We start from the raw sequence: 26,330 nt of genomic DNA on the forward strand, positions 1-26,330 counted from the left end.
GAAGGAATGCATAAAGGAGTAGCTGTCAGGCAAATGAAACTCTTGGTATTTTCTTCTGTCGGGCATTGGGATGTTTTTGCAAACATTTCAAATGTTTTGTAACATGTTTAATCAGATCTGCTGCGTATTAAACCTGCACCAAACAATGGAACTCATGGCAGTTTAAATCATCTTTTGAAGACACGTTTCTATAATCCATCGCATTCAAAAGAAGAGTCGCCTCCATCTTCGTGCCCCTTTACCACATCAACTCCTCTGGATAAGTTAGGATGCACATGTGCCACATTAGTAAGTAATGGGTCCAGAGTTTTGTTTTAAATCAATCAGAACATGAATTCTTCCTGAACAATCTTCTAATATTATATTTTACAGGCATCGGATTTGGAAGCAATAAATCAAAGATTAAATCTCACCTCAGAAGGAAGTAAGTTGTTGGAAATAAAAGGAGCAGGGGTGATGTAAAATCTATGCCCTTGTGTTTTTTTTATTTTATATTATTGCTTTCAATGGGACTGTTTGCAGAGTAAAGTGCTACTGAAGGTAAGCAAGGATGACCAAATCTAGCCCATAATTAGTAATTTCCCCCTTTCTCTTTCCTGTCTATGGAGAAGAGGTTGGCTGAGAATCTTTTACAGCAACAATTCTCCTTAGGGTCCTGATCCAAATCCCATTAAGTCAGTGGAAAGACACCCATTGGCTTCTGTGGGCTTTGGATCAGGCCCAAGGTACTTTAGGAAAACAGGAGATAAAACTACTATTCCCAGCCTTTCAGCCATCTCTTGCCCTTCATCTGTTCACATAATTTTGGAGAGAATAACTGGATTCTTCTGGTGGATGTTCTTGACACTTGGTTTATATAACACTTCATAGTCAGCTAGGGCCTGATTCTTACTTCACTGACACACTGACGTCCACAGAACTGTATCAGTGTAAACTTAGCATAAATTAGAGGAGAATCAAGCCCTGGATTTTTGTGATTTTTTTCTCTGTCATACTTGAGTAACTTATGTATTTTAAACATATTGTGAAAAATATTGTTCCACAATTTCAAATATCCAGAAGTACAGATCTTTCATAAACATTTTTATACTTTATTAGATTGTACATATTTTAGTCAATTAAAGCATCATTGCGTTTGGTGTATATTTTTGCTCATCCCATATGTCTTTCTGTCAAGAAAAATCTTTTCACAAGCACAAAATTCAGTAACTATTGTTTACATTCTAGTAAAGAAGGCGGAGAACTATAATTTGCCCTATGGCAGACCTAGAGTTCTACAGAAGCAAAACACCTACTGCCTTCTTCACCATTATCAGTATGTGAGTGGATACAGTCACAACATCTGGATGCCACTGTGGAGTGCATACACTGTCAATAAAACTGTAGGTTATCAAATATACTTACCATTCATAATGGAATGACCCCCTGTTCTCAAAATGCAGAGCATTTGTTAGGAAAATTGGTTCTGAACCAGGGGACATTATATGACTCTTCCAGATTATTTCTTTTTTGCAATGTAATATTTTTTCTTATGAGAACAGAACAGATTGAGTTTACTTGGAGTCTGGTAATGGAAAGGTGGAATTTTATTTAACTCCCCCAAAGCAATATAATTCCAGTTTAGTGTTTGGTTCCAAATGGTGGCAGGGGGTTTAAGCAACATATTTATAATGCTTTTTAAAAATACCTGAATTGTCCAAATCTAGCATATCTTGAAAAACAACCTGTATAATAATCAAAACTAATTGTACCTTGAATACCTTAAAAATTATTTTAAAATGTGGAAATGGCCACTTGATAGGGGCACAAAAGATGCGAAGATCGAAGCACAACAGTTAAGTTAGTTCAACTAAACCTATTTGTTTAAAATGGGAAATAGTCAGGATAGGAAAGCAGAGGCAGAGAACCTGCCTTACAGTCTGTGAGGACATTTACAGACCCAACCCAGAGACTAATGGTGTGTCTATACAGTAATTAAAAACCTGCAGCTGGTCCATGCCAGCTGACTCAAGCTAAGGAGCTCTTTAATTACAGTTTTCAGAGTAGCAGCCGTGTTAGTCTGTATTCACAAAAAGAAAAGGAGTACCCGTGGCACCTTAGAGACTAACAAATTTATTAGAGCATAAGCTTTCGTGAGAAGTGAGCTGTAGCTCACGAAAGCTTATGCTCTAATAAATTTGTTAGTCTCTAAGGTGTCACGGGTACTCCTTTTCTTTTTAATTACAGTGTAGACATGTGGGCTCGGGCTGCATCTCTCATGCTCTCATCTCACAGGGTCCTAAAGTCCAGCCTGCAGCCCAAGCCCGAATGTCTGCACTGCAATTCAACAGCCTCTTAGCCCAAGCCCTGTGAGCCTGAGTCAGCTGGCATGAGCCAGCCATGGGTGTCGAAATTGCAGGGAATGAAGAAGCAGTACTGGGAAAAGCGGGCCCTTTCCTGCCCCTCAGCAGCTGTGAAGCATACTTCAAATGGAGGATCTGCTCAAAAGGGGACTCTGGGAGAGGGGTGGGTCAGTGGGGATGAGAATGAAGGAGAAGTAGTTGGCTTGCAGCTTTTGGAGGCAAAGCAACCCACAAGAAGGGGTCTGGACTGTGGCCAAGACCCAAGTGGGACCCTTTTCTCCCTTTTTTTCTCCCCGCTGAGGAAAAATAACTGGGCTCTAGGAAGAGAGTTGAGAAATGCTTATCTGACTGACTGAACTGCTGACACTGATTGGGAACTCCATGTTGAGGGGGCACCCATGCATCAAATTGAAGAGAGAGCGGGGATGTAGAAAGTAGCTGGGGAAGCTGGTCACTTGCATCAGGAAGAGGTTACCAAGACTATACTTGGGCCAGGTCCTGAGTCCCACTGCCTCCTTTCCTCCCCCCATGCCAGGACTTTGCTGGATCGAGGGACTGTTGAGCCATGGGCTGCCCACTAGGCCTGCTGGCCAATGAGTAAAAACTACTACACAGTCCCACAGGGCAAAGGAGGGGAATGGAATATAAACAAAGAGAGAAAAAAATAATAAATGAGAAAATAAACACAATTAAAACCAAAAGATGAGTGCTCTTTCTTGGTCATTCAGTGGCAGTCATGCACATGGGCTCCAGTTTGTTAATCAGTCAGAAAAAAGTCAAACTATGATTTCCAAGAATGGGTCCTTGCAAGTTTTCTTATGCTTATTTTTAGCTTTCTCTGCCAAGAAAGCTTTCCAAAAATATACAAACTTATTGAATTGTTTATACTAATGCAGTTTCTGTTGCAAGTATATTCCGTGTATTTACAATTCCTAAGCAGTGTGATTGATAAATGCTATCATTAGAACAGTGGATGGGTGAACCTTATAGAGTTGCCCCCACTCCCCTGAAGATTGCAGCCAGGCCTGACCCTGCACTCACCACATGGTAAGTGGAGTGACCCGGCTGCAGCCTGCTCCGCTCCCCTGGCTCCCAGGCTTGGGGGGAAGGGGGAACCGCCCCCCAGCACTCGCCGGCAGCCCAGCTGGGAGCCAGGGGAGCAGAGCAGGCTGGGATTGGGTCACTCCACTTCCTGCAGGAAGTGGCCAGCCCCCCACTCATCCCTGTGGAGGCCTGGGGCCCAACACATCCCCCCTCACGGGGGGGGGCTGCGTAGGGCACCAAAATAGCTAGGGACAGCCCTGTTCAGGCTGCATTATAGATGAGCACTGAATAAAAAGAAAAGGAGGACTTGTGGCACCTTAGAGACTAAAAATGTATTTGAGCATAAGCTTTCGTGAGCTACAGCTCACTTCATTGGATGCATTCAGTGGAAAATACAGTGGAGAGATGATTTATATACACAGAGAACATGAAACAATGGGTGTTACCATACACACTGTAGGGAGAGTGATCACTTAAGATGAGCTATTACCAGCAGGAGGGGAGGGGGGAGGAAGAAAACCTTTTGTAGTGATAATCAAGGTGGGCTATTTCCAGCAGTTGACAAAAACGTCTGAGGAACAGTGGGGAGTGGGGGAGGGGAAATAACATGGGGAAATAGTTTTACTTTGTGTAAAAAGAAAAGGAGTACTTGTGGCACCTTAGAGACTAACAAATTTATTAGAGCATAAGCTTTCGTGAGCTACAGCTCACTTCATCGGATGCATTTGGTGGAAAAAACAGAGTAGAGATTTATATACACACACACAGAGAACATGAAACAATGGGTTTATCATACACACTGTAAGGAGAGTGATCACTTAAGATAAGCCATCACCAACAGCAGGGGGGGGAAGGAGGAAAACCTTTCATGGTGACAAGCAGGTAGGCTAATTCCAGCAGTTAACAAGAATATCAGAGGAACAGTGGGGGGTGGGGTGGGAGGGAGAAATACCATGGGGAAATAGTTTTACTTTGTGTAATGACTCATCCATTCCCAGTCTCTATTCAAGCCTAAGTTAATTGTATCCAGTTTGCAAATTAATTCCAATTCAGCAGTCTCTCGTTGGAGTCTGTTTTTGAAGCTTTTTTGTTGAAGTATAGCCACTCTTAGGTCTGTGATCGAGTGACCAGAGAGATTGAAGTGTTCTCCAACTGGTTTTTGAATGTTATAATTCTTGACGTCTGATTTGTTCCATTCATTCTTTTACGTAGAGACTGTCCAGTTTGGCCAATGTACATGGCAGAGGGGCATTGCTGGCACATGATGGCATATATCACATTGGTAGATGCGCAGGTGAAGGAGCCTCTGATAGTGTGGCTGATGTGATTAGGCCCTATGATGGTATCCCCTGAATAGATATGTGGACAGAGTTGGCAACGGGCTTTGTTGCAAGGATAGGTTCCTGGGTTAGTGGCTCTGTTGTGTGGTGTGTGGTTGCTGGTGAGTATTTGCTTCAGATTGGGGGGCTGTCTGTAAGCAAGGACTGGTCTGTCTCCCAAGATCTGAGAGAGCGATGGCTCGTCCTTCAGGATAGGTTGTAGATCCTTGATGATGCGTTGGAGGGGTTTTAGTTGGGGGCTGAAGGTGATGGCTAGTGGCGTTCTGTTGTTTTCTTTGTTGGGCCTGTCCTGTAGTAGGTGACTTCTGGGTACTCTTCTGGCTCTGTCAATCTGTTTCTTCACTTCAGCAGGTGGGTACTGTAGTTGTAGGAATGCATGATAGAGATCTTGTAGGTGTTTGTCTCTGTCTGAGGGGTTGGAGCAAATGCGGTTATATCGTAGCGCTTGGCTGTAGACAATGGATCGAGTGGTATGATCTGGATGAAAGCTAGAGGCATGTAGGTAGGAATAGCGGTCAGTAGGTTTCCGATATAGGGTGGTGTTTATGTGACCATCGCTTATTAGCACCGTAGTGTCCAGGAAGTGGATCTCTTGTGTGGACTGGTCCAGGCTGAGGTTGATGGTGGGATGGAAATTGTTGAAATCATGGTGGAATTCCTCAAGAGCTTCTTTTCCATGGGTCCAGATGATGAAGATGTCATCAATGTAGCGCAAGTAGAGTAGGGGCATTAGGGAACGAGAGCTGAGGAAGCGTTGTTCTAAGTCAGCCATAAAAATGTTGGCATACTGTGGGGCCATGCGGGTACCCATCGCAGTGCCGCTGATTTGAAGGTATACATTGTCACCAAATGTGAAATAGTTATGGGTCAGGACAAAGTCACAAAGTTCTGCCACCAGGTTAGCCGTGACAGTATCGGGGATACTGTTCCTGACGGCTTGTAGTCCATCTTTGTGTGGAATGTTGGTGTAGAGGGCTTCTACATCCATAGTGGCTAGGATGGTGTTTTTAGGAAGATCACCAATGGACTGTAGTTTCCTCAGGAAATCGGTGGTGTCTCGAAGATAGCTGGGAGTGCTGGTAACGAAGGGCCTGAGGAGGGAGTCTACATAGCCAGACAATCCTGCTGTCAGGGTGCCAATGCCTGAGATGATGGGGCGTCCAGGATTTCCAGGTTTATGGATCTTGGGTAGCAGATAGAATACCCCAGGTCCTGGCTCCAGGGGTGTGTCTGTGCGGATTTGTTCTTGTGCTTTTTCAGGGAGTTTCTTGAGCAAATGCTGTAGTTTCTTTTGGTAACTCTCAGTGGGATCAGAGGGTAATGGCTTGTAGAAAGTGGTGTTGGAGAGCTGCCTAGTAGCCTCTTGTTCATACTCTGACCTATTCATGATGACGACAGCACCTCCTTTGTCAGCCTTTTTGATTATGATGTCAGAGTTGTTTCTGAGGCTGTGGATGGCACTGTGTTCTGCATGGCTGAGGTTATGGGGTAAGCGATGCTGCTTTTCCACAATTTCAGCTCGTGCACGTCGGCGGAAGCAGTCTATGTAGAAATCCAGGCTGCTGTTTCGACCTTCAGGAGGAGTCCACCTAGAATCCTTCTTTTTGTAGTGTTGGCAGGAAGGTCTCTGTGGATTAATATGTTGGTCAGAGGTGTGTTGGAAATATTCCTTGAGTCTGAGACGTCGAAAATAGGATTCTAGGTCACCACTTCAGCCCCCAACTAAAACCCCTCCAACGCATCATCAAGGATCTACAACCTATCCTGAAGGACGAGCCATCGCTCTCTCAGATCTTGGGAGACAGACCAGTCCTTGCTTACAGACAGCCCCCCAATCTGAAGCAAATACTCACCAGCAACCACACACCACACAACAGAGCCACTAACCCAGGAACCTATCCTTGCAACAAAGCCCGTTGCCAACTCTGTCCACATATCTATTCAGGGGATACCATCATAGGGCCTAATCACATCAGCCACACTATCAGAGGCTCCTTCACCTGCGCATCTACCAATGTGATATATGCCATCATGTGCCAGCAATGCCCCTCTGCCATGTACATTGGCCAAACTGGACAGTCTCTACGTAAAAGAATGAATGGACACAAATCAGACGTCAAGAATTATAACATTCAAAAACCAGTTGGAGAACACTTCAATCTCTCTGGTCACTCGATCACAGACCTAAGAGTGGCTATACTTCAACAAAAAAGCTTCAAAAACAGACTCCAACGAGAGACTGCTGAATTGGAATTAATTTGCAAACTGGATACAATTAACGTAGGCTTGAATAGAGACTGGGAATGGATGAGTCATTACACAAAGTAAAACTATTTCCCCATGGTATTTCTCCCTCCCACCCCACCCCCCACTGTTCCTCTGATATTCTTGTTAACTGCTGGAATTAGCCTACCTGCTTGTCACCATGAAAGGTTTTCCTCCTTCCCCCCCCTGCTGTTGGTGATGGCTTATCTTAAGTGATCACTCTCCTTACAGTGTGTATGATAAACCCATTGTTTCATGTTCTCTGTGTGTGTGTATATAAATCTCTACTCTGTTTTTTCCACCAAATGCATCCGATGAAGTGAGCTGTAGCTCACGAAAGCTTATGCTCTAATAAATTTGTTAGTCTCTAAGGTGCCACAAGTACTCCTTTTCTTTTTGAGAATACAGACTAACACGGCTGCTACTCTGAAACCTGTGATTATGCAAGGCACTGAATTTAGCCGTATAGAGTGGAAATCTGTCAACTTCATGAAAAAACTCGCACAGATACAGACAGACATCATCTTCCTCTCCAAATGCAAACAGATGGACATCATACCGAAAGGACTGAAGGTAAAAAATCCATTACAATCTACATACCACACAGACTATGCTGACAGCTTGTGCCACACACTCTCAAGGAAACTGCGGAACCACCTGATCAACATCCTCTACAGCAAACAGGGAAAGATTAAGAATGAGCTCTCAAAACTGGATACTCTCATAAAGAACCAACCTTCCACACCAACTTCCTCGTGGCTGGACTTTACAAAAACTAGACAAGCCATTTACAAAACACACTTTGATTCTCTACAAAAGAAAAAGGACACTAAGCTATCTAAACTACTATATGCCACAAGGGGCCACAACAATGGTTCCCGTAACCCACCCAGCAATATTGTTAATCTATCCAACTATACTCTTAGCCCAGCGGAAGAATCTGTCCTATCTCGGGGCCTCTCCTTTTGCCCCTCCACCCCCACGAACATGATACAGTTCTGTGGTGACCTAGAATCCTATTTTCGACGTCTCAGACTCAAGGAATATTTCCAACACACCTCTGACCAACATATTAACCCACAGAGACCTTCCTGCCAACACTACAAAAAGAAGGATTCTAGGTGGACTCCTCCTGAAGGTCGAAACAGCAGCCTGGATTTCTACATAGACTGCTTCCGCCGACGTGCACGAGCTGAAATTGTGGAAAAGCAGCATCGCTTACCCATAACCTCAGCCATGCAGAACACAGTGCCATCCACAGCCTCAGAAACAACTCTGACATCATAATCAAAAAGGCTGACAAAGGAGGTGCTGTCGTCATCATGAATAGGTCAGAGTATGAACAAGAGGCTACTAGGCAGCTCTCCAACACCACTTTCTACAAGCCATTACCCTCTGATCCCACTGAGAGTTACCAAAAGAAACTACAGCATTTGCTCAAGAAACTCCCTGAAAAAGCACAAGAACAAATCCGCACAGACACACCCCTGGAGCCAGGACCTGGGGTATTCTATCTGCTACCCAAGATCCATAAACCTGGAAATCCTGGACGCCCCATCATCTCAGGCATTGGCACCCTGACAGCAGGATTGTCTGGCTATGTAGACTCCCTCCTCAGGCCCTTCGTTACCAGCACTCCCAGCTATCTTCGAGACACCACCGATTTCCTGAGGAAACTACAGTCCATTGGTGATCTTCCTAAAAACACCATCCTAGCCACTATGGATGTAGAAGCCCTCTACACCAACATTCCACACAAAGATGGACTACAAGCCGTCAGGAACAGTATCCCCGATACTGTCACGGCTAACCTGGTGGCAGAACTTTGTGACTTTGTCCTGACCCATAACTATTTCACATTTGGTGACAATGTATACCTTCAAATCAGCGGCACTGCGATGGGTACCCGCATGGCCCCACAGTATGCCAACATTTTTATGGCTGACTTAGAACAACGCTTCCTCAGCTCTCGTTCCCTAATGCCCCTACTCTACTTGCGCTACATTGATGACATCTTCATCATCTGGACCCATGGAAAAGAAGCTCTTGAGGAATTCCACCATGATTTCAACAATTTCCATCCCACCATCAACCTCAGCCTGGACCAGTCCACACAAGAGATCCACTTCCTGGACACTACGGTGCTAATAAGCGATGGTCACATAAACACCACCCTATATCGGAAACCTACTGACCGCTATTCCTACCTACATGCCTCTAGCTTTCATCCAGATCATACCACTCGATCCATTGTCTACAGCCAAGCGCTACGATATAACCGCATTTGCTCCAACCCCTCAGACAGAGACAAACACCTACAAGATCTCTATCATGCATTCCTACAACTACAGTACCCACCTGCTGAAGTGAAGAAACAGATTGACAGAGCCAGAAGAGTACCCAGAAGTCACCTACTACAGGACAGGCCCAACAAAGAAAACAACAGAACGCCACTAGCCATCACCTTCAGCCCCCAACTAAAACCCCTCCAACGCATCATCAAGGATCTACAACCTATCCTGAAGGACGAGCCATCGCTCTCTCAGATCTTGGGAGACAGACCAGTCCTTGCTTACAGACAGCCCCCCAATCTGAAGCAAATACTCACCAGCAACCACACACCACACAACAGAGCCACTAACCCAGGAACCTATCCTTGCAACAAAGCCCGTTGCCAACTCTGTCCACATATCTATTCAGGGGATACCATCATAGGGCCTAATCACATCAGCCACACTATCAGAGGCTCCTTCACCTGCGCATCTACCAATGTGATATATGCCATCATGTGCCAGCAATGCCCCTCTGCCATGTACATTGGCCAAACTGGACAGTCTCTACGTAAAAGAATGAATGGACACAAATCAGACGTCAAGAATTATAACATTCAAAAACCAGTTGGAGAACACTTCAATCTCTCTGGTCACTCGATCACAGACCTAAGAGTGGCTATACTTCAACAAAAAAGCTTCAAAAACAGACTCCAACGAGAGACTGCTGAATTGGAATTAATTTGCAAACTGGATACAATTAACTTAGGCTTGAATAGAGACTGGGAATGGATGAGTCATTACACAAAGTAAAACTATTTCCCCATGGTATTTCTCCCTCCCACCCCACCCCCCACTGTTCCTCTGATATTCTTGTTAACTGCTGGAATTAGCCTACCTGCTTGTCACCATGAAAGGTTTTCCTCCTTCCCCCCCCTGCTGTTGGTGATGGCTTATCTTAAGTGATCACTCTCCTTACAGTGTGTATGATAAACCCATTGTTTCATGTTCTCTGTGTGTGTGTATATAAATCTCTACTCTGTTTTTTCCACCAAATGCATCCGATGAAGTGAGCTGTAGCTCACGAAAGCTTATGCTCTAATAAATTTGTTAGTCTCTAAGGTGCCACAAGTACTCCTTTTCTTTTTGAGTCATTTGAGTATGGGACAGACACTGCCTTGATTGGATTAGCTGGAACTCTTCTTCGAGCAAAGGGTAAAGATAAATGTATCACTGATGATTATGATAGACTTGTCAACAGCTTTTGATAATGCTGATCATGAGGTTTTGTTGATTTGGTTGTGGAGCCTAGCAAGAGTGTTACAGAGCTGAGTGGTTCCTCTCTTATCTTTCTGAGAGAACAAAGAGGTTATTTGTGGGTACTTATTTCTCCAACTTGAGAGTTCTCTCTTGCAAGGTACAATAGGGATCTATATTAGCACCCTTCCTGCTCAACATGTAGATGAAGTGACTGGGAGAGATAGTGAAGATATATGGTCTGTGATATATTCAATATGCAGATGACAACTTGCTCTACATCTCTGTTCTTTTGATTTGGCTGGAGCAGTAGAATAAATAACCCACTGTCTATATAAATTTGAGGCTTGGATGAGAATTACTGTGTATCTGGAGAGGAGTGAAATAATGTTGGTGGCTTAGGACAAGATACCAGAACAGTTGGTGGAATTTATATTTATAAGATCTGGTTGCCCTGTTTCAAAAAGATATATTGGTATTAGAAAAGGTACAGAAAAGAGCAACAAAAATGATTAGGGGTATGGAACAGCTTCCATTTGAGGAGAGATGAATAAGACTGGGACTTTTCATCTTGGAAAAAAGATAACTAAGGGGGAATAAGATAGAGGTCTATAAAATTATGACTGGTGTGGAGAAAGTGAATAAGGAAGTGTTATTTACTCCTTCTCATAACACAAGAACTAGGGGTCACCAAATGAAATTAATAGGCAGCAGGTTTAAAACAAACAAAAGGAAGTATTTCTTCACAGTCAATCTGTGGAACTCTTCACCAGAGGATGTTGCGAATGCCAATAACAGGGTTCAAAAATAATTAGATAAGTTCATGGGTGATAGGTCCATCAAGGGCTATTAGTCAGGATGGGAACGTGCGACAGGGGATAGATCACTTGATGATTACCTGTTCTGTTCATTCCCTCTGAAGCATCTGGCATTGGTCACCTTCAGAAGACAGGATACTGGGCTAGATGGACCATTGGTCTGACCCAGTATTGCCATTCTGATGTTCTTATAAATGCTTCCACCTGCTTGTTAAGTGGAGTTTCACACTGGAAACAATTCCACCTTTACACCAGGCTCTGCACTTTTCTAATAAGTTTCCAGATGTAATTGGATGTTAACCTACCAAGCCTTAAATAGTTTTGGGCCTGATTTCCTGAGAGATCATTTCTCTCCTCATGATGTACTACCCCAGTTAGTGGACATGCTTCAGCTGGAGTTCCTTGCAACATGCAGGAGAGCACAGCTGGGGTGGGTGGGGAGGAAAGGTGTTCTCCATGGATGTTCTTGACTTTGGATCACAGTTTCCCCTTGAGTCTACCAGAGCCTCAATTTGTTAACTTTCTATACGTGCTGCAAACTCCATATTTCCCTCCAGGTTTTTGGAGAAGGTGCAGGTGGAGGGCTATAGTGATTTAGGTTAGAATCCTCATTGTGTCCCTGATGCTGCAATCAGATCTACTAACATGCAGGTTTGCACCCATGTGGATCCCTGTTGACTTCAGCAGGACACCCTCTGGGGCTAGAGGTTCAAATTAATGGATCTCAGTGCAGGATTGTGGCTTATATTTGCTGATGGATAACTATTTATCCCTTACGTTATATTTCTTCAATGTAATGCGCACCTAGAACATAGGATAGGCATCTACATAGATTTTCACACAAAGTGCAAAAAAGAGGCACAAGCACGATTTCCCCCACTGCAGTTCACCTTTAACAGATCAAAAGTGATGTTGCGCTACATCTGTCCTCTTCCTATCTAATAAAGGTTTATAAAGCTTAGGCTGCTTCCTAGATTATTAAAACAAAAACCACATCAAAAAAACCTCAACATGTCATGTTAAGAATAAAACAGAAGAAAGCTCTGGTTTCAGAGTAGCAGCCGTGTTAGTCTGTATTCGCAAAAAGAAAAGGAGTACTTGTGGCACCTTAGAGACTAACAAATTTATTAGAGCATAAGCTTTCGTGAGCTACAGCTCACTTCATCGGATGCATTTGGTGGAAAAAAACAGAGGAGAGATTTATATACACACACACAGAGAACATGAAACAATGGGTTTATCATACACACTGTAAGGAGAGTGATCACTTAAGATAAGCCATCACCAGCAGCAGGGGGGGGAAAGGAGGAAAACCTTCCATGGTGACAAGCAGGTAGGCTAATTCCAGCAGTTAACAAGAATATCAGAGGAACAGTGGGGGGTGGGGTGGGGGGGAGAAATACCATGGGGAAATAGTTTTACTTTGTGTAATGACTCATCCATTCCCAGTCTCTATTCAAGCCTAAGTTAATTGTATCCAGTTTGCAAATTAATTCCAATTCAGCAGTCTCTCGTTGGAGTCTGTTTTTGAAGCTTTTTTGTTGAAGTATAGCCACTCTTAGGTCTGTGATCGAGTGACCGGAGAGATTGAAGTGTTCTCCAACTGGTTTTTGAATGTTATAATTCTTGACGTCTGATTTGTGTCCATTCATTCTTTTACGTAGAGACTGTCCAGTTTGGCCAATGTACATGGCAGAGGGGCATTGCTGGCACATGATGGCATATATCACATTGGTAGATGCGCAGGTGAAGGAGCCTCTGATAGTGTGGCTGATGTGATTAGGCCCTATGATGGTATCCCCTGAATAGATATGTGGACAGAGTTGGCAACGGGCTTTGTTGCAAGGATAGGTTCCTGGGTTAGTGGTTCTGTTGTGTGGTGTGTGGTTGCTGGTGAGTATTTGCTTCAGATTGGGGGGCTGTCTGTAAGCAAGGACTGGTCTATCTCCCAAGATCTGAGAGAGCGATGGCTCGTCCTTCAGGATAGGTTGTAGATCACTCTCCTTACAGTGTGTATGATAAACCCATTGTTTCATGTTCTCTGTGTGTGTGTATATAAATCTCTCCTCTGTTTTTTCCACCAAATGCATCCGATGAAGTGAGCTGTAGCTCACGAAAGCTTATGCTCTAATAAATTTGTTAGTCTCTAAGGTGCCACAAGTACTCCTTTTCTTTTTGCGAATACAGACTAACACGGCTGCTACTCTGAAACCTGTCATTATGCAAGGCACTGAATTTAGCCGTATAGAGTGGAAATCTGTCAACTTCATGAAAAAACTCGCACAGATACAGACAGACATCATCTTCCTCTCCAAATGCAAACAGATGGACATCATACCGAAAGGACTGAAGGTAAAAAATCCATTACAATCTACATACCACACAGACTATGCTGACAGCTTGTGCCACACACTCTCAAGGAAACTGCGGAACCACCTGATTAACATCCTCTACAGCAAACAGGGAAAGATTAAGAATGAGCTCTCAAAACTGGATACTCTCATAAAGAACCAACCTTCCACACAAACTTCCTCGTGGCTGGACTTTACAAAAACTAGACAAGCCATTTACAAAACACACTTTGATTCTCTACAAAAGAAAAAGGACACTAAGCTATCTAAACTACTATATGCCACAAGGGGCCACAACAATGGTTCCCGTAACCCACCCAGCAATATTGTTAATCTATCCAACTATACTCTTAGCCCAGCGGAAGAATCTGTCCTATCTCGGGGCCTCTCCTTTTGCCCCTCCACCCCCACGAACATGATACAGTTCTGTGGTGACCTAGAATCCTATTTTCGACGTCTCAGACTCAAGGAATATTTCCAACACACCTCTGACCAACATATTAACCCACAGAGACCTGCCTGCCAACACTACAAAAAGAAGGATTCTGGGTGGACTCCTCCTGAAGGTCGAAACAGCAGCCTGGATTTCTACATAGACTGCTTCCGCCGACGTGCACGAGCTGAAATTGTGGAAAAGCAGCATCGCTTACCCCATAACCTCAGCCATGCAGAACACAGTGCCATCCACAGCCTCAGAAACAACTCTGACATCATAATCAAAAAGGCTGACAAAGGAGGTGCTGTCGTCATCATGAATAGGTCGGAGTATGAACAAGAGGCTACTAGGCAGCTCTCCAACACCACTTTCTACAAGCCATTATTACCCTCTGATCCCACTGAGAGTTACCAAAAGAAACTACAGCATTTGCTCAAGAAACTCCCTGAAAAAGCACAAGAACAAATCCGCACAGACACACCCCTGGAGCCCCGACCTGGGGTATTCTATCTGCTACCCAAGATCCATAAACCTGGAAATCCTGGACGCCCCATCATCTCAGGCATTGGCACCCTGACAGCAGGATTGTCTGGCTATGTAGACTCCCTCCTCAGGCCCTTCGTTACCAGCACTCCCAGCTATCTTCGAGACACCACCGATTTCCTGAGGAAACTACAGTCCATTGGTGATCTTCCTAAAAACACCATCCTAGCCACTATGGATGTAGAAGCCCTCTACACCAACATTCCACACAAAGATGGACTACAAGCCGTCAGGAACAGTATCCCCGATACTGTCACGGCTAACCTGGTGGCAGAACTTTGTGACTTTGTCCTGACCCATAACTATTTCACATTTGGTGACAATGTATACCTTCAAATCAGCGGCACTGCGATGGGTACCCGCATGGCCCCACAGTATGCCAACATTTTTATGGCTGACTTAGAACAACGCTTCCTCAGCTCTCGTCCCCTAATGCCCCTACTCTACTTGCGCTACATTGATGACATCTTCATCATCTGGACCCATGGAAAAGAAGCTCTTGAGGAATTCCACCATGATTTCAACAATTTCCATCCCACCATCAACCTCAGCCTGGACCAGTCCACACAAGAGATCCACTTCCTGGACACTACGGTGCTAATAAGCGATGGTCACATAAACACCACCCTATATCGGAAACCTACTGACCGCTATTCCTACCTACATGCCTCTAGCTTTCATCCAGATCATACCACTCGATCCATTGTCTACAGCCAAGCGCTACGATATAACCGCATTTGCTCCAACCCCTCAGACAGAGACAAACACCTACAAGATCTCTATCATGCGTTCCTACAACTACAATACCCACCTGCTGAAGTGAAGAAACAGATTGACAGAGCCAGAAGAGTACCCAGAAGTCACCTACTACAGGACAGGCCCAACAAAGAAAACAACAGAACGCCACTAGCCATCACCTTCAGCCCCCAACTAAAACCTCTCCAACGCATCATCAAGGATCTACAACCTATCCTGAAGGACGAGCCATCGCTCTCTCAGATCTTGGGAGATAGACCAGTCCTTGCTTACAGACAGCCCCCCAATCTGAAGCAAATACTCACCAGCAACCACACACCACACAACAGAACCACTAACCCAGGAACCTATCCTTGCAACAAAGCCCGTTGCCAACTCTGTCCACATATCTATTCAGGGGATACCATCATAGGGCCTAATCACATCAGCCACACTATCAGAGGCTCGTTCACCTGCGCATCTACCAATGTGATATATGCCATCATGTGCCAGCAATGCCCCTCTGCCATGTACATTGGCCAAACTGGACAGTCTCTACGTAAAAGAATGAATGGACACAAATCAGACGTCAAGAATTATAACATTCAAAAACCAGTTGGAAAACACTTCAATCTCTCTGGTCACTCGATCACAGACCTAAGAGTGGCTATACTTCAACAAAAAAGCTTCAAAAACAGACTCCAACGAGAGACTGCTGAATTGGAATTAATTTGCAAACTGGATACAATTAACTTAGGCTTGAATAGAGACTGGGAATGGATGAGTCATTACACAAAGTAAAACTATTTCCCCATGGTATTTCTCCCCCCCACCCCACCCCCCACTGTTCCTCTGATATTCTTGTTAACTGCTGGAATTAGCCTACCTGCTTGTCACCATGGAAGGTTTTCCTCCTTTCCCCCCCCTGCTGTGGGTGATGGCTTATCTTAAGTGATCACTCTCCTTACAGTGTGTATGATAAACCCATTGTTTCATGTTCTCTGTGTGTGCGTATATAAATCTCTCCTCTGTTTTTTCCACCAAATGCATCTGATGAAGTGAGCTGTAGCTCACGAAAGCTTATGCTCTAATAAATTTGTTAGTCTCTAAGGTGCCACAAGTACTCCTTTTCTTTTTAGAAGAAAGCTCATTAGCTGTGAAAGATGGATCTAATTAATTATAGCCTCATATCAAATAAAATACCTTTCTTAACAAAATGGAGAAGAAATAAAATGGAAGTAAGAGCTGCTGCTGAAAAATAAAATATCATTGTGCAGATAAAATACAATTCTGGTGTTGTCGTGGGTGCAATCCTAGAAGTTGTAAATACCGAAATTACAGTTGAAATGTTGTGGGTCAGCTCTTCAGCTCGTGTGAATTAACATTGCTTCATTGAAGTGGAAGGAGTTATACTGATTTATAGCTGCTGAGAATCTAGCCCATACAGTTTCTTGGTGTCATTGCTTAGCCAATCTGGATATGGCTAAAATAACATCAGCCAGTATGTGATTCTCACATGTTAACTGCTCTGCAGTAGGAACTAAATTTATTTTTAGAGAGCTGAATGGGCCAAACATGTCACCTTTTTGGGTTAAGATACTACCTTAGCCTTGCTACTACCATTTTACACTATGCTAAGGGTTTTCCCTAATTGGATTACCGAAAAACAGAATGACCAAGGAAAAACACTACAGAAAACATAATTTTCCATTACTTGCATTGAGCTGATTCATTATGAAAATAGGAAAAGATTCAATGAAAACCATTCTAGGAAGTCACAAACCCTACAGGGTATAAGGTTAGCCACAACTGTGGGTGTAACACTATTCTCCCCTTTTTCCTTTTAGCAGGCATATGCATCTTCGCTTCCTTCCACTGTTCCAGACTGTCTGCGGGCTGATGTTAGAATCCCGGCTACTCAAAGCCAAAACTGCTCTGACTACCAGCTAGACCTGAACATCACCCACGGGTTCCTGTATCCTCCCAGTCAGTAGGATTCTTTTTATAGCTAGTGTTTAGAAAGTCTTAATCAGCTGGATGTGGGTTTGTGTTTAAAGCATATCTATAACACCAAAGCAACCTGCCTGGGATAAGTGTGCTGTACAAAAAAAAAAAAATGGTTTCCAGTGGCTGTGCATTGACCAAAAGCAGTAAAATTACTATTAGAAAATCAATACATTTTGCACAGCCACCCTCATATCCATGCTAAGCCTGCCCAAATATTTTCAGTTCAGAAGATTTAGGTTTACTTTAAAAATGGAAGCTGTGCTGGCTGTGATGAAAGCTGACCAGAATGACATAAAGAGACCAGAGTGGAGTCAAGAATCTGGCCCATGCTGTGTCACTCCATGTAAATTTTTATTTTTTTATGTTAGTTTTGATGTATTGGAAGAGTTAGTTTTGCAACAGTCAAACAGAAATTGTCAGCCCATAGCCCTTTTTTCCCATCACAAAGGTACCACGCAGTTTGGTACATCTGAGCAGCCTTTTCTTGGGGGACCTGCTTCCCTGTGGAAAAAATGTATATTCTAGAATAGTTCATTGAAATATAAATAGATCAAGTGAATGCATCTATTTTTTAAAATATATAGGTTGCTAAAAGCTGAATAGGCTTGAGACAGTAAACAAAATCCTAGGAAATAGATGTGGTATACTTTGTGCTAATGGTTCCTCCCTGACATTCCTCACAGATTACATTTTTCTCAGAAATTTAAAGGAGGGAGACCTTTTATTGGGGTGTAAGGGATATTTTTGTTGTCTATCCCAGGGTAATATTTTCCAGTATAACAGAACAAGCCCCCAATCCTGTTCAAACATCTGCGTGTTTGTATATATAATTATGTATGTATATTTATATAGTTCACTTATTAATGTGAGATTTTAATTACCTGCAATAATTTACCTTCAGTCTTCAGGGATACATAAACTGAACATTGAGAAACATCTTCCTTTTATATCAGTCATTAATGCATGTTTCATTCTTTTTTTTATAGATTTCAATGCAACTGGTCCAGAACAATATGATGCCTTACTTACCAGCAATATTGTGCCCATGTATGAAGAATTCAAAAGTAGGTTCTCAAAAGGTTCTATTGAACATTTTCCTGCAGTTTATTAAATGATAATTGACTAAAAAAAATTAAGAAAAAATTAAAAGATTTTAAAAATTCTTTTCTTAACTGATCATATTCAGTATATCCAGATCTAGTACAATTGCACTAAAAAGTGGGGGGGTTTTAAATAGGCACAGAAGATTTTAAAACACATCCACTGTATTCATTTCCTTTACTCTTTTCTCTGGACAATCCTACTTAAAACTGCCTCTTGCCAATTGGAATATAGTCATGTTTAAATTCCTTACTACTAGACTTTGGGGAGATTCTTTACCCTCACTACTCTCTTCGAACAACTTAGGTGGTGCTAAGGAAGTAGAGACTGGCTGCAGAGCTGTTGCTGGGGATTCTCCTGGTATGGGGGAAGTCTCCAATAGATGTACAGATGGAGTGTTTGGCTCCTCTTTTATCTTTTCTTGACCCCATGCAGGAGGAGAAGTAGGCAGGCTGGAATTAGTAACCAGCTCTCTGACACTGCCCTGCTTCACCATGCAGAATCTCAGTGAACCAGAGAATCTGGACCTTTATTTGGAAAATGCATATCAGACAGATGTGCTTGTGTACAACTACAATGAACCCTGTTATTCCCATCCATCTATCTTTGCTTCCAGCTATGAGTAACCATGAGCTATGACTTGTTTACAGGTGCATGTGTTGTCTAATAGTCCAGGGCTGGTTTTCCAAGAAAAAGGAGAAATATAGAAAATGCTACAGCAAGTAACAGAAAAAAGAAAGAAAATAAAAATGACTGGACTGCTTTTCACAGTTCATTCATATCCCATTCGCTTATACCACATAAAACAAAGAAATCCAGAACAGCAAAGTGACCTGAATCCCTAAGGGAAAATAAATAATTAGAGACGGAACACTCTGTCACAAGAAATATAAAACTCACTGGCCAGTTACTGCAGACTGTAGATTACAGGTATATCAGTAACAGATAAACAGAAAAGAGTGTATTTTTAGCCACACTGTCCATAATTGTGCACCTTTTATCACTAGTTTACATTGTAAAGATAAATGTTTAATTAAATTACATAAGTAAAATAAGTTAAATGACCCACTGGTATTTGAAATGTGGTCAGTTGACTCAGACTAGTTCCTGTGAATAAATATCCACATCCCAAAAAACACCATCTCAGCTAGCACCAGGTGGCACCTTTGTCGGTAGTCTCAGCAGAGAGGCCAAGAACTGCTAGGTATTGAAAATGAACTGTCCTCTCAGTTCAAGAGTTGTTCTTTACAAATTCAGGTTGAGGCATATCGCTGGACTGTGTGGAGAAGCTTGCAATGGCATAGCCTTTACCACACCTCTTCCATAGATGAACAGAGTACACTGATTGTGTCAATACAATAGTTTTCCTCTAAATTTGCTTAAGTGAAATATTTTAAAAAAATATAAAATATAGAAGAAGTTGTGACAGTTTAGCCTGGACAAATGTGCTACATTTTCATTCTTTGCCTATGGCAAAAAGTGAAAAAATATTCACATGCTCATTAATGTAATAGAGGTAGAGCATTTTGGAACTGGTATTAATTATGTACTGGTATTAATTATGTTCAACTGTCATTTTAATGACAGAGATATGGAACTATTTCCATGATGTGCTGCTTCTAAATTATGCTGCAGAGAGGAATGGACTGAATGTGATCAGTGGACCAGTGTTTGATTACAATTATGATGGCCATTTTGATGCTCTTCATGAAATTACACAGTAAGTACAAAAAGGTAACTGAGAGAAGGGTCACACTCTGGCTTATTTTTCATATATTTGCTGTTATGGTTTCCATATTCCAACCATATTTCATTCCATTCCAGCCATATTCGTTCAGGCTGAATGACTTCTGTTATAGATTAAGAGAAACAAGAAAGATCAAAAGTAAAGTATCCATGAGAGGAGCACAGAGTATATTCTCTCCATATAATGCTTACTCACAAAATGGAAGAATCCTTGGGAACTTAAAATTGCAATACAGAGAAAATAGTCTTAACAATTACATACCTAGAGACAGACACAATACACACATCAGATAAACAGTGTGCTAACCACATGCTGTTGCAGGTGCATATGATATAAGATGGCAACCCTGATCTGGTTCCCATGGAAACGCAGGGGGAGTCCACTCTTTTGGGGGGCCTCTGCAACATTGGGACATAAAAATGGCCATCCTGGGTCAGAACAATCACCCATCTATCTCAGTATCCTGTCTCTGACAATGCCCAATGTGAGATGCTTCAGAGGGAATGAACAGAACAGGGCAATTCTGAGTGATCCATCCCGTGTCATCCAGTCCCAGCTTCCGGCAGTTGAATGTTTAGGGACATCCAGAGAATGGGGTTGTGTCCCTGACCTTCTTGGCTAATAGGGTGTGGAACTGATGTCATTGGAGATGCTGTATTCAAAGCTAGACTTAATACCACGTCTAACATTCTGCATGTTAAATCAAACTATGTATAAAGTGCCTGTCAGTGGGAAGTGAGGGTATACAGCACATCCAGGAGTCACTCAGCACCTCAAAGAATTAAGCCCTACTACGTAGGGATGACTATCATTCTGGAGTGGGGAAATTTTAATTTGTGAATCCTAAACTGATTTAGCTTTCTACAGCAGGTTACCAGGTGTCATTTTCTTCATGGCAGTTCAGGGTAGGCACTGTCAACCCTCCCTGCCACACTAATTTTCTCTTTAATTTTTGCAAATTAAACTTCATTATATTTTGTAAATATGTACAATTTTATAAATTGTTCACAGAATGAAATGCAAATATGGAGCTCAATCCTGCAAGGTGCAGTGCATTTTGGTTTTGATCCAGTGAAGGACTTAAGCACATGCTTAAATTTAAGCATGTGAGTAGTCCGTTTGATTTCAGGGGGACAATCACATGCTTAAAATGCTTTTAGAGCTACTCACCTTGCTGGAGCAGTGCTTTATACAGATATTCAGTCAAACATATATATATATATATGGCTGTTTTCAAGTTTTTTTAAAAAGGTTAAATTCTGCATTGAGTGTATATATACATACCATACAATCCCATTGACTTCAGTTCTTGTACAGTATATTATCTTTTATGCCAGGGATGGGCAAACTACCGCCCAGGGGCTGCATCTGGCCCTTCAGATATTTTAATACAGCCTTCAAACTCCCGCCAGGGAGAGGGGCCCAGGGCTTGCCCCGCTTCAGCCGGGGAGCGGGGTTGGGGGCTTACCATGCTCTGTGCGTGTCATGCCTCCACGCGGCTCTCAGAAGCAACGGCATGTCCCCCCCCCGCTCCTATGCATGGGGGCAGCCAGGAGGCTCCACATGCTGCCCCAGCCCTAAGTGTTGCCCCTGCAGCTCCCATTAGCTGGGAACCACGGCCAATGGGAGCTGCAGGTTTATGCCTGCGGACAGGGCAGCGCGCAGAGCTTCTTGGCTATGCCGCCACATAGGAGCTGGAGGGAGGACATGCTGCTGCTTTCGGGAGTTGCTTGAGGTAAGTGCCGCCAGGAGCCTGCACCCTGATCCCTTCCCACGCCCCAAGCCCCTGCCCCAGCCCTGATCACCCTCCCACTCTCCAAACCCCTTGGTCCCAGCCCGGAGTACCCTCCTGCACCCAAATCCCTCATCCCCAGCCTCATCCCAGAGCCCACACCACCAGCCAGAGCCTTCAGCCCCCCACACCCCAACTCTCTGCCCCAGCCCAGAGTCCCCTCCCTCACACTGAACTCCTCTTTTCTGGCCCCACTCCACAGCCTGCACCCCCAACCAGAGCCCTCACCCCCTCCGACACCTCAACCCCCAATTTAATTAGCATTCATAGCCCGCCATACAATTTCCATACCCAGATGTGACCTTCAGGCCAAAAAATCTGTCCATCCCATTTTATGCCCTTGATGATCAAACTTTCCCCTTAATTAACGTTCTTTTATAGGCACATAAACAACACACAAATCCCTGTCCCGACCCACTACTTTGTGGTGCTGACCAGCTGTAAGAACCAGTCCAATACGCCACTGAACTGTGTGGGCTCCTTGGATGTTTTGTCTTTTATCATTCCTCATCGACCTGACAACAGTGAAAGCTGTGCTGTAAGTATGGTTTTGTGCACGTCTCTGCACACTGTGTGCACATGAGCTGTGATTTCTACAGAATTGCTTCTGGGGGAAGTCTTTAGATTCCTGTGTATTTAACTCAGTCATTCTTGATTTAAACAAAAAACAGTCAAGAGTGAAGGATGGAACTCGTGGCAGCTTGTGAGGGGCTTGTTCATGTTGTCAAGTGAGTGGTAGCAGCTGTAAATTGCAAAGATTGCTGGGTGGGTGAGAAGCTGGGGCAGAAGGGTGTGGAGCAGGTGAGGCAGACAGAAGAGAGTGAGACAGCAGCTAAGTAGAGAAGCAACTAGCCAGCCATGCAGGAAGAAAGGAAGGATCCTGTGGGTCTGATGGACTCAGAGCAGCTATCATTCAGTAGTTGGCAGTGGGGAGTATGTAGCAGGACTAGGAAGAGCTACAGATTGGAGGTGATTTAGATCAGCTCTCTCTCTATGTATAGGGTGGGATCACTGCAGCTTTCTGAAGAATAAAACTTGTTCTTTGACCATTTTAATGGTGTAATAGCATTAGCAGGGTTACTCCCTCCAGCATAGCTAAGGAAAATATTATTCCTTATTTGTCTTTGGCTGACATCAGATAGTGTACTTTTACATGAATGCTTCTTCTGAGATTGAAATTAATAACCAATAACCTTGATGTTTAGAGATACACTTACAATACATAGTAAATAGGAGATGATCATGGAAAAATAAGTTACCATCCTTTTATGAAAAAACTCGATAGTAATAGTACAAACATGATAGTGTTTTGGACCATTACTCTTTATATTTTAGTTTTCTTTGACTTGGGGAGGGGAAGAAGGACAGTACTTAATGTAGACAGTAGATAAGACTATACTGATTTGTAAGTGCAAGTGGAAATGTGATTCCACCATATTTGTAGTTCAAGGGCCATTGAAATGTCAAGAAACCATTTATCAGCAGCATTTTACTTCTTTGTCACTTCTGTTTGCTTACAATCCTCTCCCAAAATCCAGGTTATTCCTCAAAAGATGGATCTGGTACTGGAGTTATACTATACATTCTATTCTCACATTCCACTGTTCAGCCAAAATAATCAATTAAGTGGAGTGTTCAGTAGAGTAAATTGATATCAGGAAGGAGAGAAAACATTCATTTGACCCTATTCAAACCAGACACCCAAATGCAAGACTACAGAGATTTCCAGGAAGAGAGTGGAAAGAGCTTTTTCAAGTGAATGCCCTTAGGCCATATAAGGCTATTCTGTTGTTTGGTAACATGTGAAGGAATAACCAGTGTTTGAACTTTGCTCGTTTTGCTTTGGCAGGATGGGAAACCAGCGTCCCAGTGGGTTGAAGAAAGAGTTTGGGCTCATGCAGCACGTATTCGAGATGTGGAACTTGTAACTGGGCTTGACTTTTACCTGGACAGAGATCAGCCTCTCTCTGAAATTTTACAGCTGAAGACATTTTTGCCAACATTTGAGACTATCATTAACTGAGCATGTGTTAGAAACTTGGACAAATAAATCTAATTAAATCAATGTTTCCTTCAAAGAAAAAGCTACTACAGCTCTTCAATTTATCAAGAAAACAAACATGTTGTAATAAAAGAAACAATTTTATTTACTTTTTCTCAAATTTTCAGTCTTTTGTCATTTATTTAGTATGGCATTGAAAGAGGTAGTTTTAAATTGTTGACTGCCAGGTAATTTTATTTTAAAAATTACTAAAAATATTTAGTCTAGAGAAACAAGAGCTGGTAGGCCAGCTCCTACTAGTTGTTTTTTTTACTGCCAACTCCGGGATGTGGTTCTCACTATTTAGTCACAGTGGTTCTTTTACGTACCTTACAGGACTCCAGGATCAAGACCAAGCAAAAATAATCATAGTTAATAACCAGGGCTATATTTTTTTTTATTAAAGAAAGGAAAAGAAATCATTAAGCAAACAAACAAAACACAAATGATCAACTGTTTACCTCCATTACAATTTCTTCTGTATGGTCTCTCCGTGGAGAGCTTTTAATGGAGATTACACCCTAGAGAGTGAACTGCCTCTTGGGGGGGGGCACTTTTCTCTTAGTATACTTTGGTCTTAACTTACCATTTCCTCAAATTATTATGAATTCATTTTAGTATCTTATTAGATACTTAAAACTGGTCATGTATTGGCAAAAGAATTTAAGGGAAGTGAAGCTTGTCTACTTATTGTTAATAATAATCTAACCTACTTACTTTACTTAACTATAAACTATCTTAACTAGGTCCTATGAAACTGAAGGTAGTTAAATTAGTTACTTAGAAGAAGCCATTTAAGGAGCTGTCTGAAAACAGGCCAATTACGGATATTAAGAAACTTAACTCCACATACATCCCAGTATTTCCTCTGTTTAGCCCGTCTCCTCTCCAGGAATACATGGTCTAACCACCTGATGATTAACTAGAGAAGCTGATAGCCTTCAAAAACTATGTCTACACTGTGCACCTTACAATGACGCGGCAGTGCTGCTACAGTTGTAAGGTAAGCAGTGTATCTGCTCTTTGTTGCTGGGAGGGCTCTCTCCCAGTAGCAAAATAAAACCACCCCAAACGACGGGCAGGAACTTTGTCAATGGGACAGTGTCTCCTGCCGACAAAGCACTGTCCACACTAGCACTTTTCGTCATTAAAACTTTTGTCATTTTTTTCCCACACCCCTTAGCGACAAAATTTTTAACTACAGAAGTGCATTATAGACATGGCCTAAGTTACAACAGCATTTCAATATTCCAACAAAATCATTAGAAGAGTTTTAAACCTAATTCCTTTGCATAGTTTAGTTAACTTCTTCTCACCAATCGATTTTCAAGCCTTTGTGGGAGGTTTTCCTTGGGTAGATTTCTTCTTAAGTCTTCTTTGTTTTTCTTATCTGTCTGTGGTGGCTGGCATGTGGAGTGCTGTTTGAGCAGGGTAGCAGAGGGGTTTTGTACTCTTCAGTGTTTCTATACCCTTCTCCTTCCTATGTTACTGAATTATAGGGGGAGAATGGGAACACCTCTTCCAGGTTTGCTTACATTCTAAGTTGGTGTTGTTGTCATCCTTTCATTGGTTTCTTGCCTTCAGTGTTGGCTTAGGGCTTGTCTACACCGGAAATGTTTCAGCGGCACAGCTGCATCCCTGAGGGGTTCTCCTGTAGGTGGAGGTAATCCACCTCCCCAAGAGGCAGTAGCTAGGTTGACAGAAGAATTTTTGTCTATACCAGGAGTTAGGTTGGTTTAAACTACGTCTCTCAGGGATCTGGATTTTTCACACTCCTGAGTAACATCACTGGGTCAACCTCACTTTTTAGTGCAGGCCCTGTCTTAAGTGACACTTTCAGGTCCTGCATATGCAGTCTGTTTTAACGCATATGCATATGCAACCTTTCTTTACTTGCCTTTGTTCTTCTTGTGGCAGGAAAGCATCAGATAACTTTCAAAGCTAGCTTTAACTTTTCTTTTTTTTATTATTCAGTCCATTTTCTGAGATATTGTTGCAATGTTATAAAATTTGACAGGAAATGACATTCTGTTTTCAAAAAGGCCAAACACTCCTGATCCTCTTTTTAAGAATTTTTTAAGACTGTTTTGAGAACTAAAATTAAATAACTTTTAGAAAGTTGTTGTTTTTGGCTTAGTTTAAGTTGTTAATGCTAATTTTGGGGATGATGATTTTCTTGTCTTCCTGAATTAGGTGAGGACTTGCTTGTGCACTGTCAGTAACTAATTAATTCCCCATTAC

The 26,330-nt window shown here is 42.6% G+C and overlaps 1 protein-coding gene across 4 annotated transcripts in view; it reads left to right on the forward strand.

Moving 5' to 3' along the window:
- ENPP3 (ectonucleotide pyrophosphatase/phosphodiesterase 3) overlaps positions 1-24,210 on the forward strand; it is an 88,323-nt gene extending 64,113 nt beyond the window's left edge. For 3 of the 4 annotated variants that reach the window (XM_043510978.1, XM_043510979.1, XM_038394600.2), the window contains 8 exons: positions 116-288; positions 373-424; positions 1,228-1,382; positions 17,249-17,387; positions 18,395-18,472; positions 20,097-20,229; positions 22,430-22,586; positions 23,898-24,210. In XM_043510978.1, the coding sequence (XP_043366913.1) occupies positions 116-288; positions 373-424; positions 1,228-1,382; positions 17,249-17,387; positions 18,395-18,472; positions 20,097-20,229; positions 22,430-22,586; positions 23,898-24,071 (1,061 nt within the window). In that variant the 3' untranslated portion in view covers positions 24,072-24,210. The remainder of the gene's footprint in view (positions 1-115; positions 289-372; positions 425-1,227; positions 1,383-17,248; positions 17,388-18,394; positions 18,473-20,096; positions 20,230-22,429; positions 22,587-23,897) is intronic. The other variant, XM_038394601.2, reaches the window with a different exon arrangement.
- The last annotated feature ends 2,120 nt before the right edge of the window (positions 24,211-26,330 follow it).

The sequence above is a fragment of the Dermochelys coriacea genome, chromosome 3, assembly GCF_009764565.3.
Source record: "Dermochelys coriacea isolate rDerCor1 chromosome 3, rDerCor1.pri.v4, whole genome shotgun sequence".
NCBI lineage: Eukaryota > Metazoa > Chordata > Testudines > Dermochelyidae > Dermochelys > Dermochelys coriacea.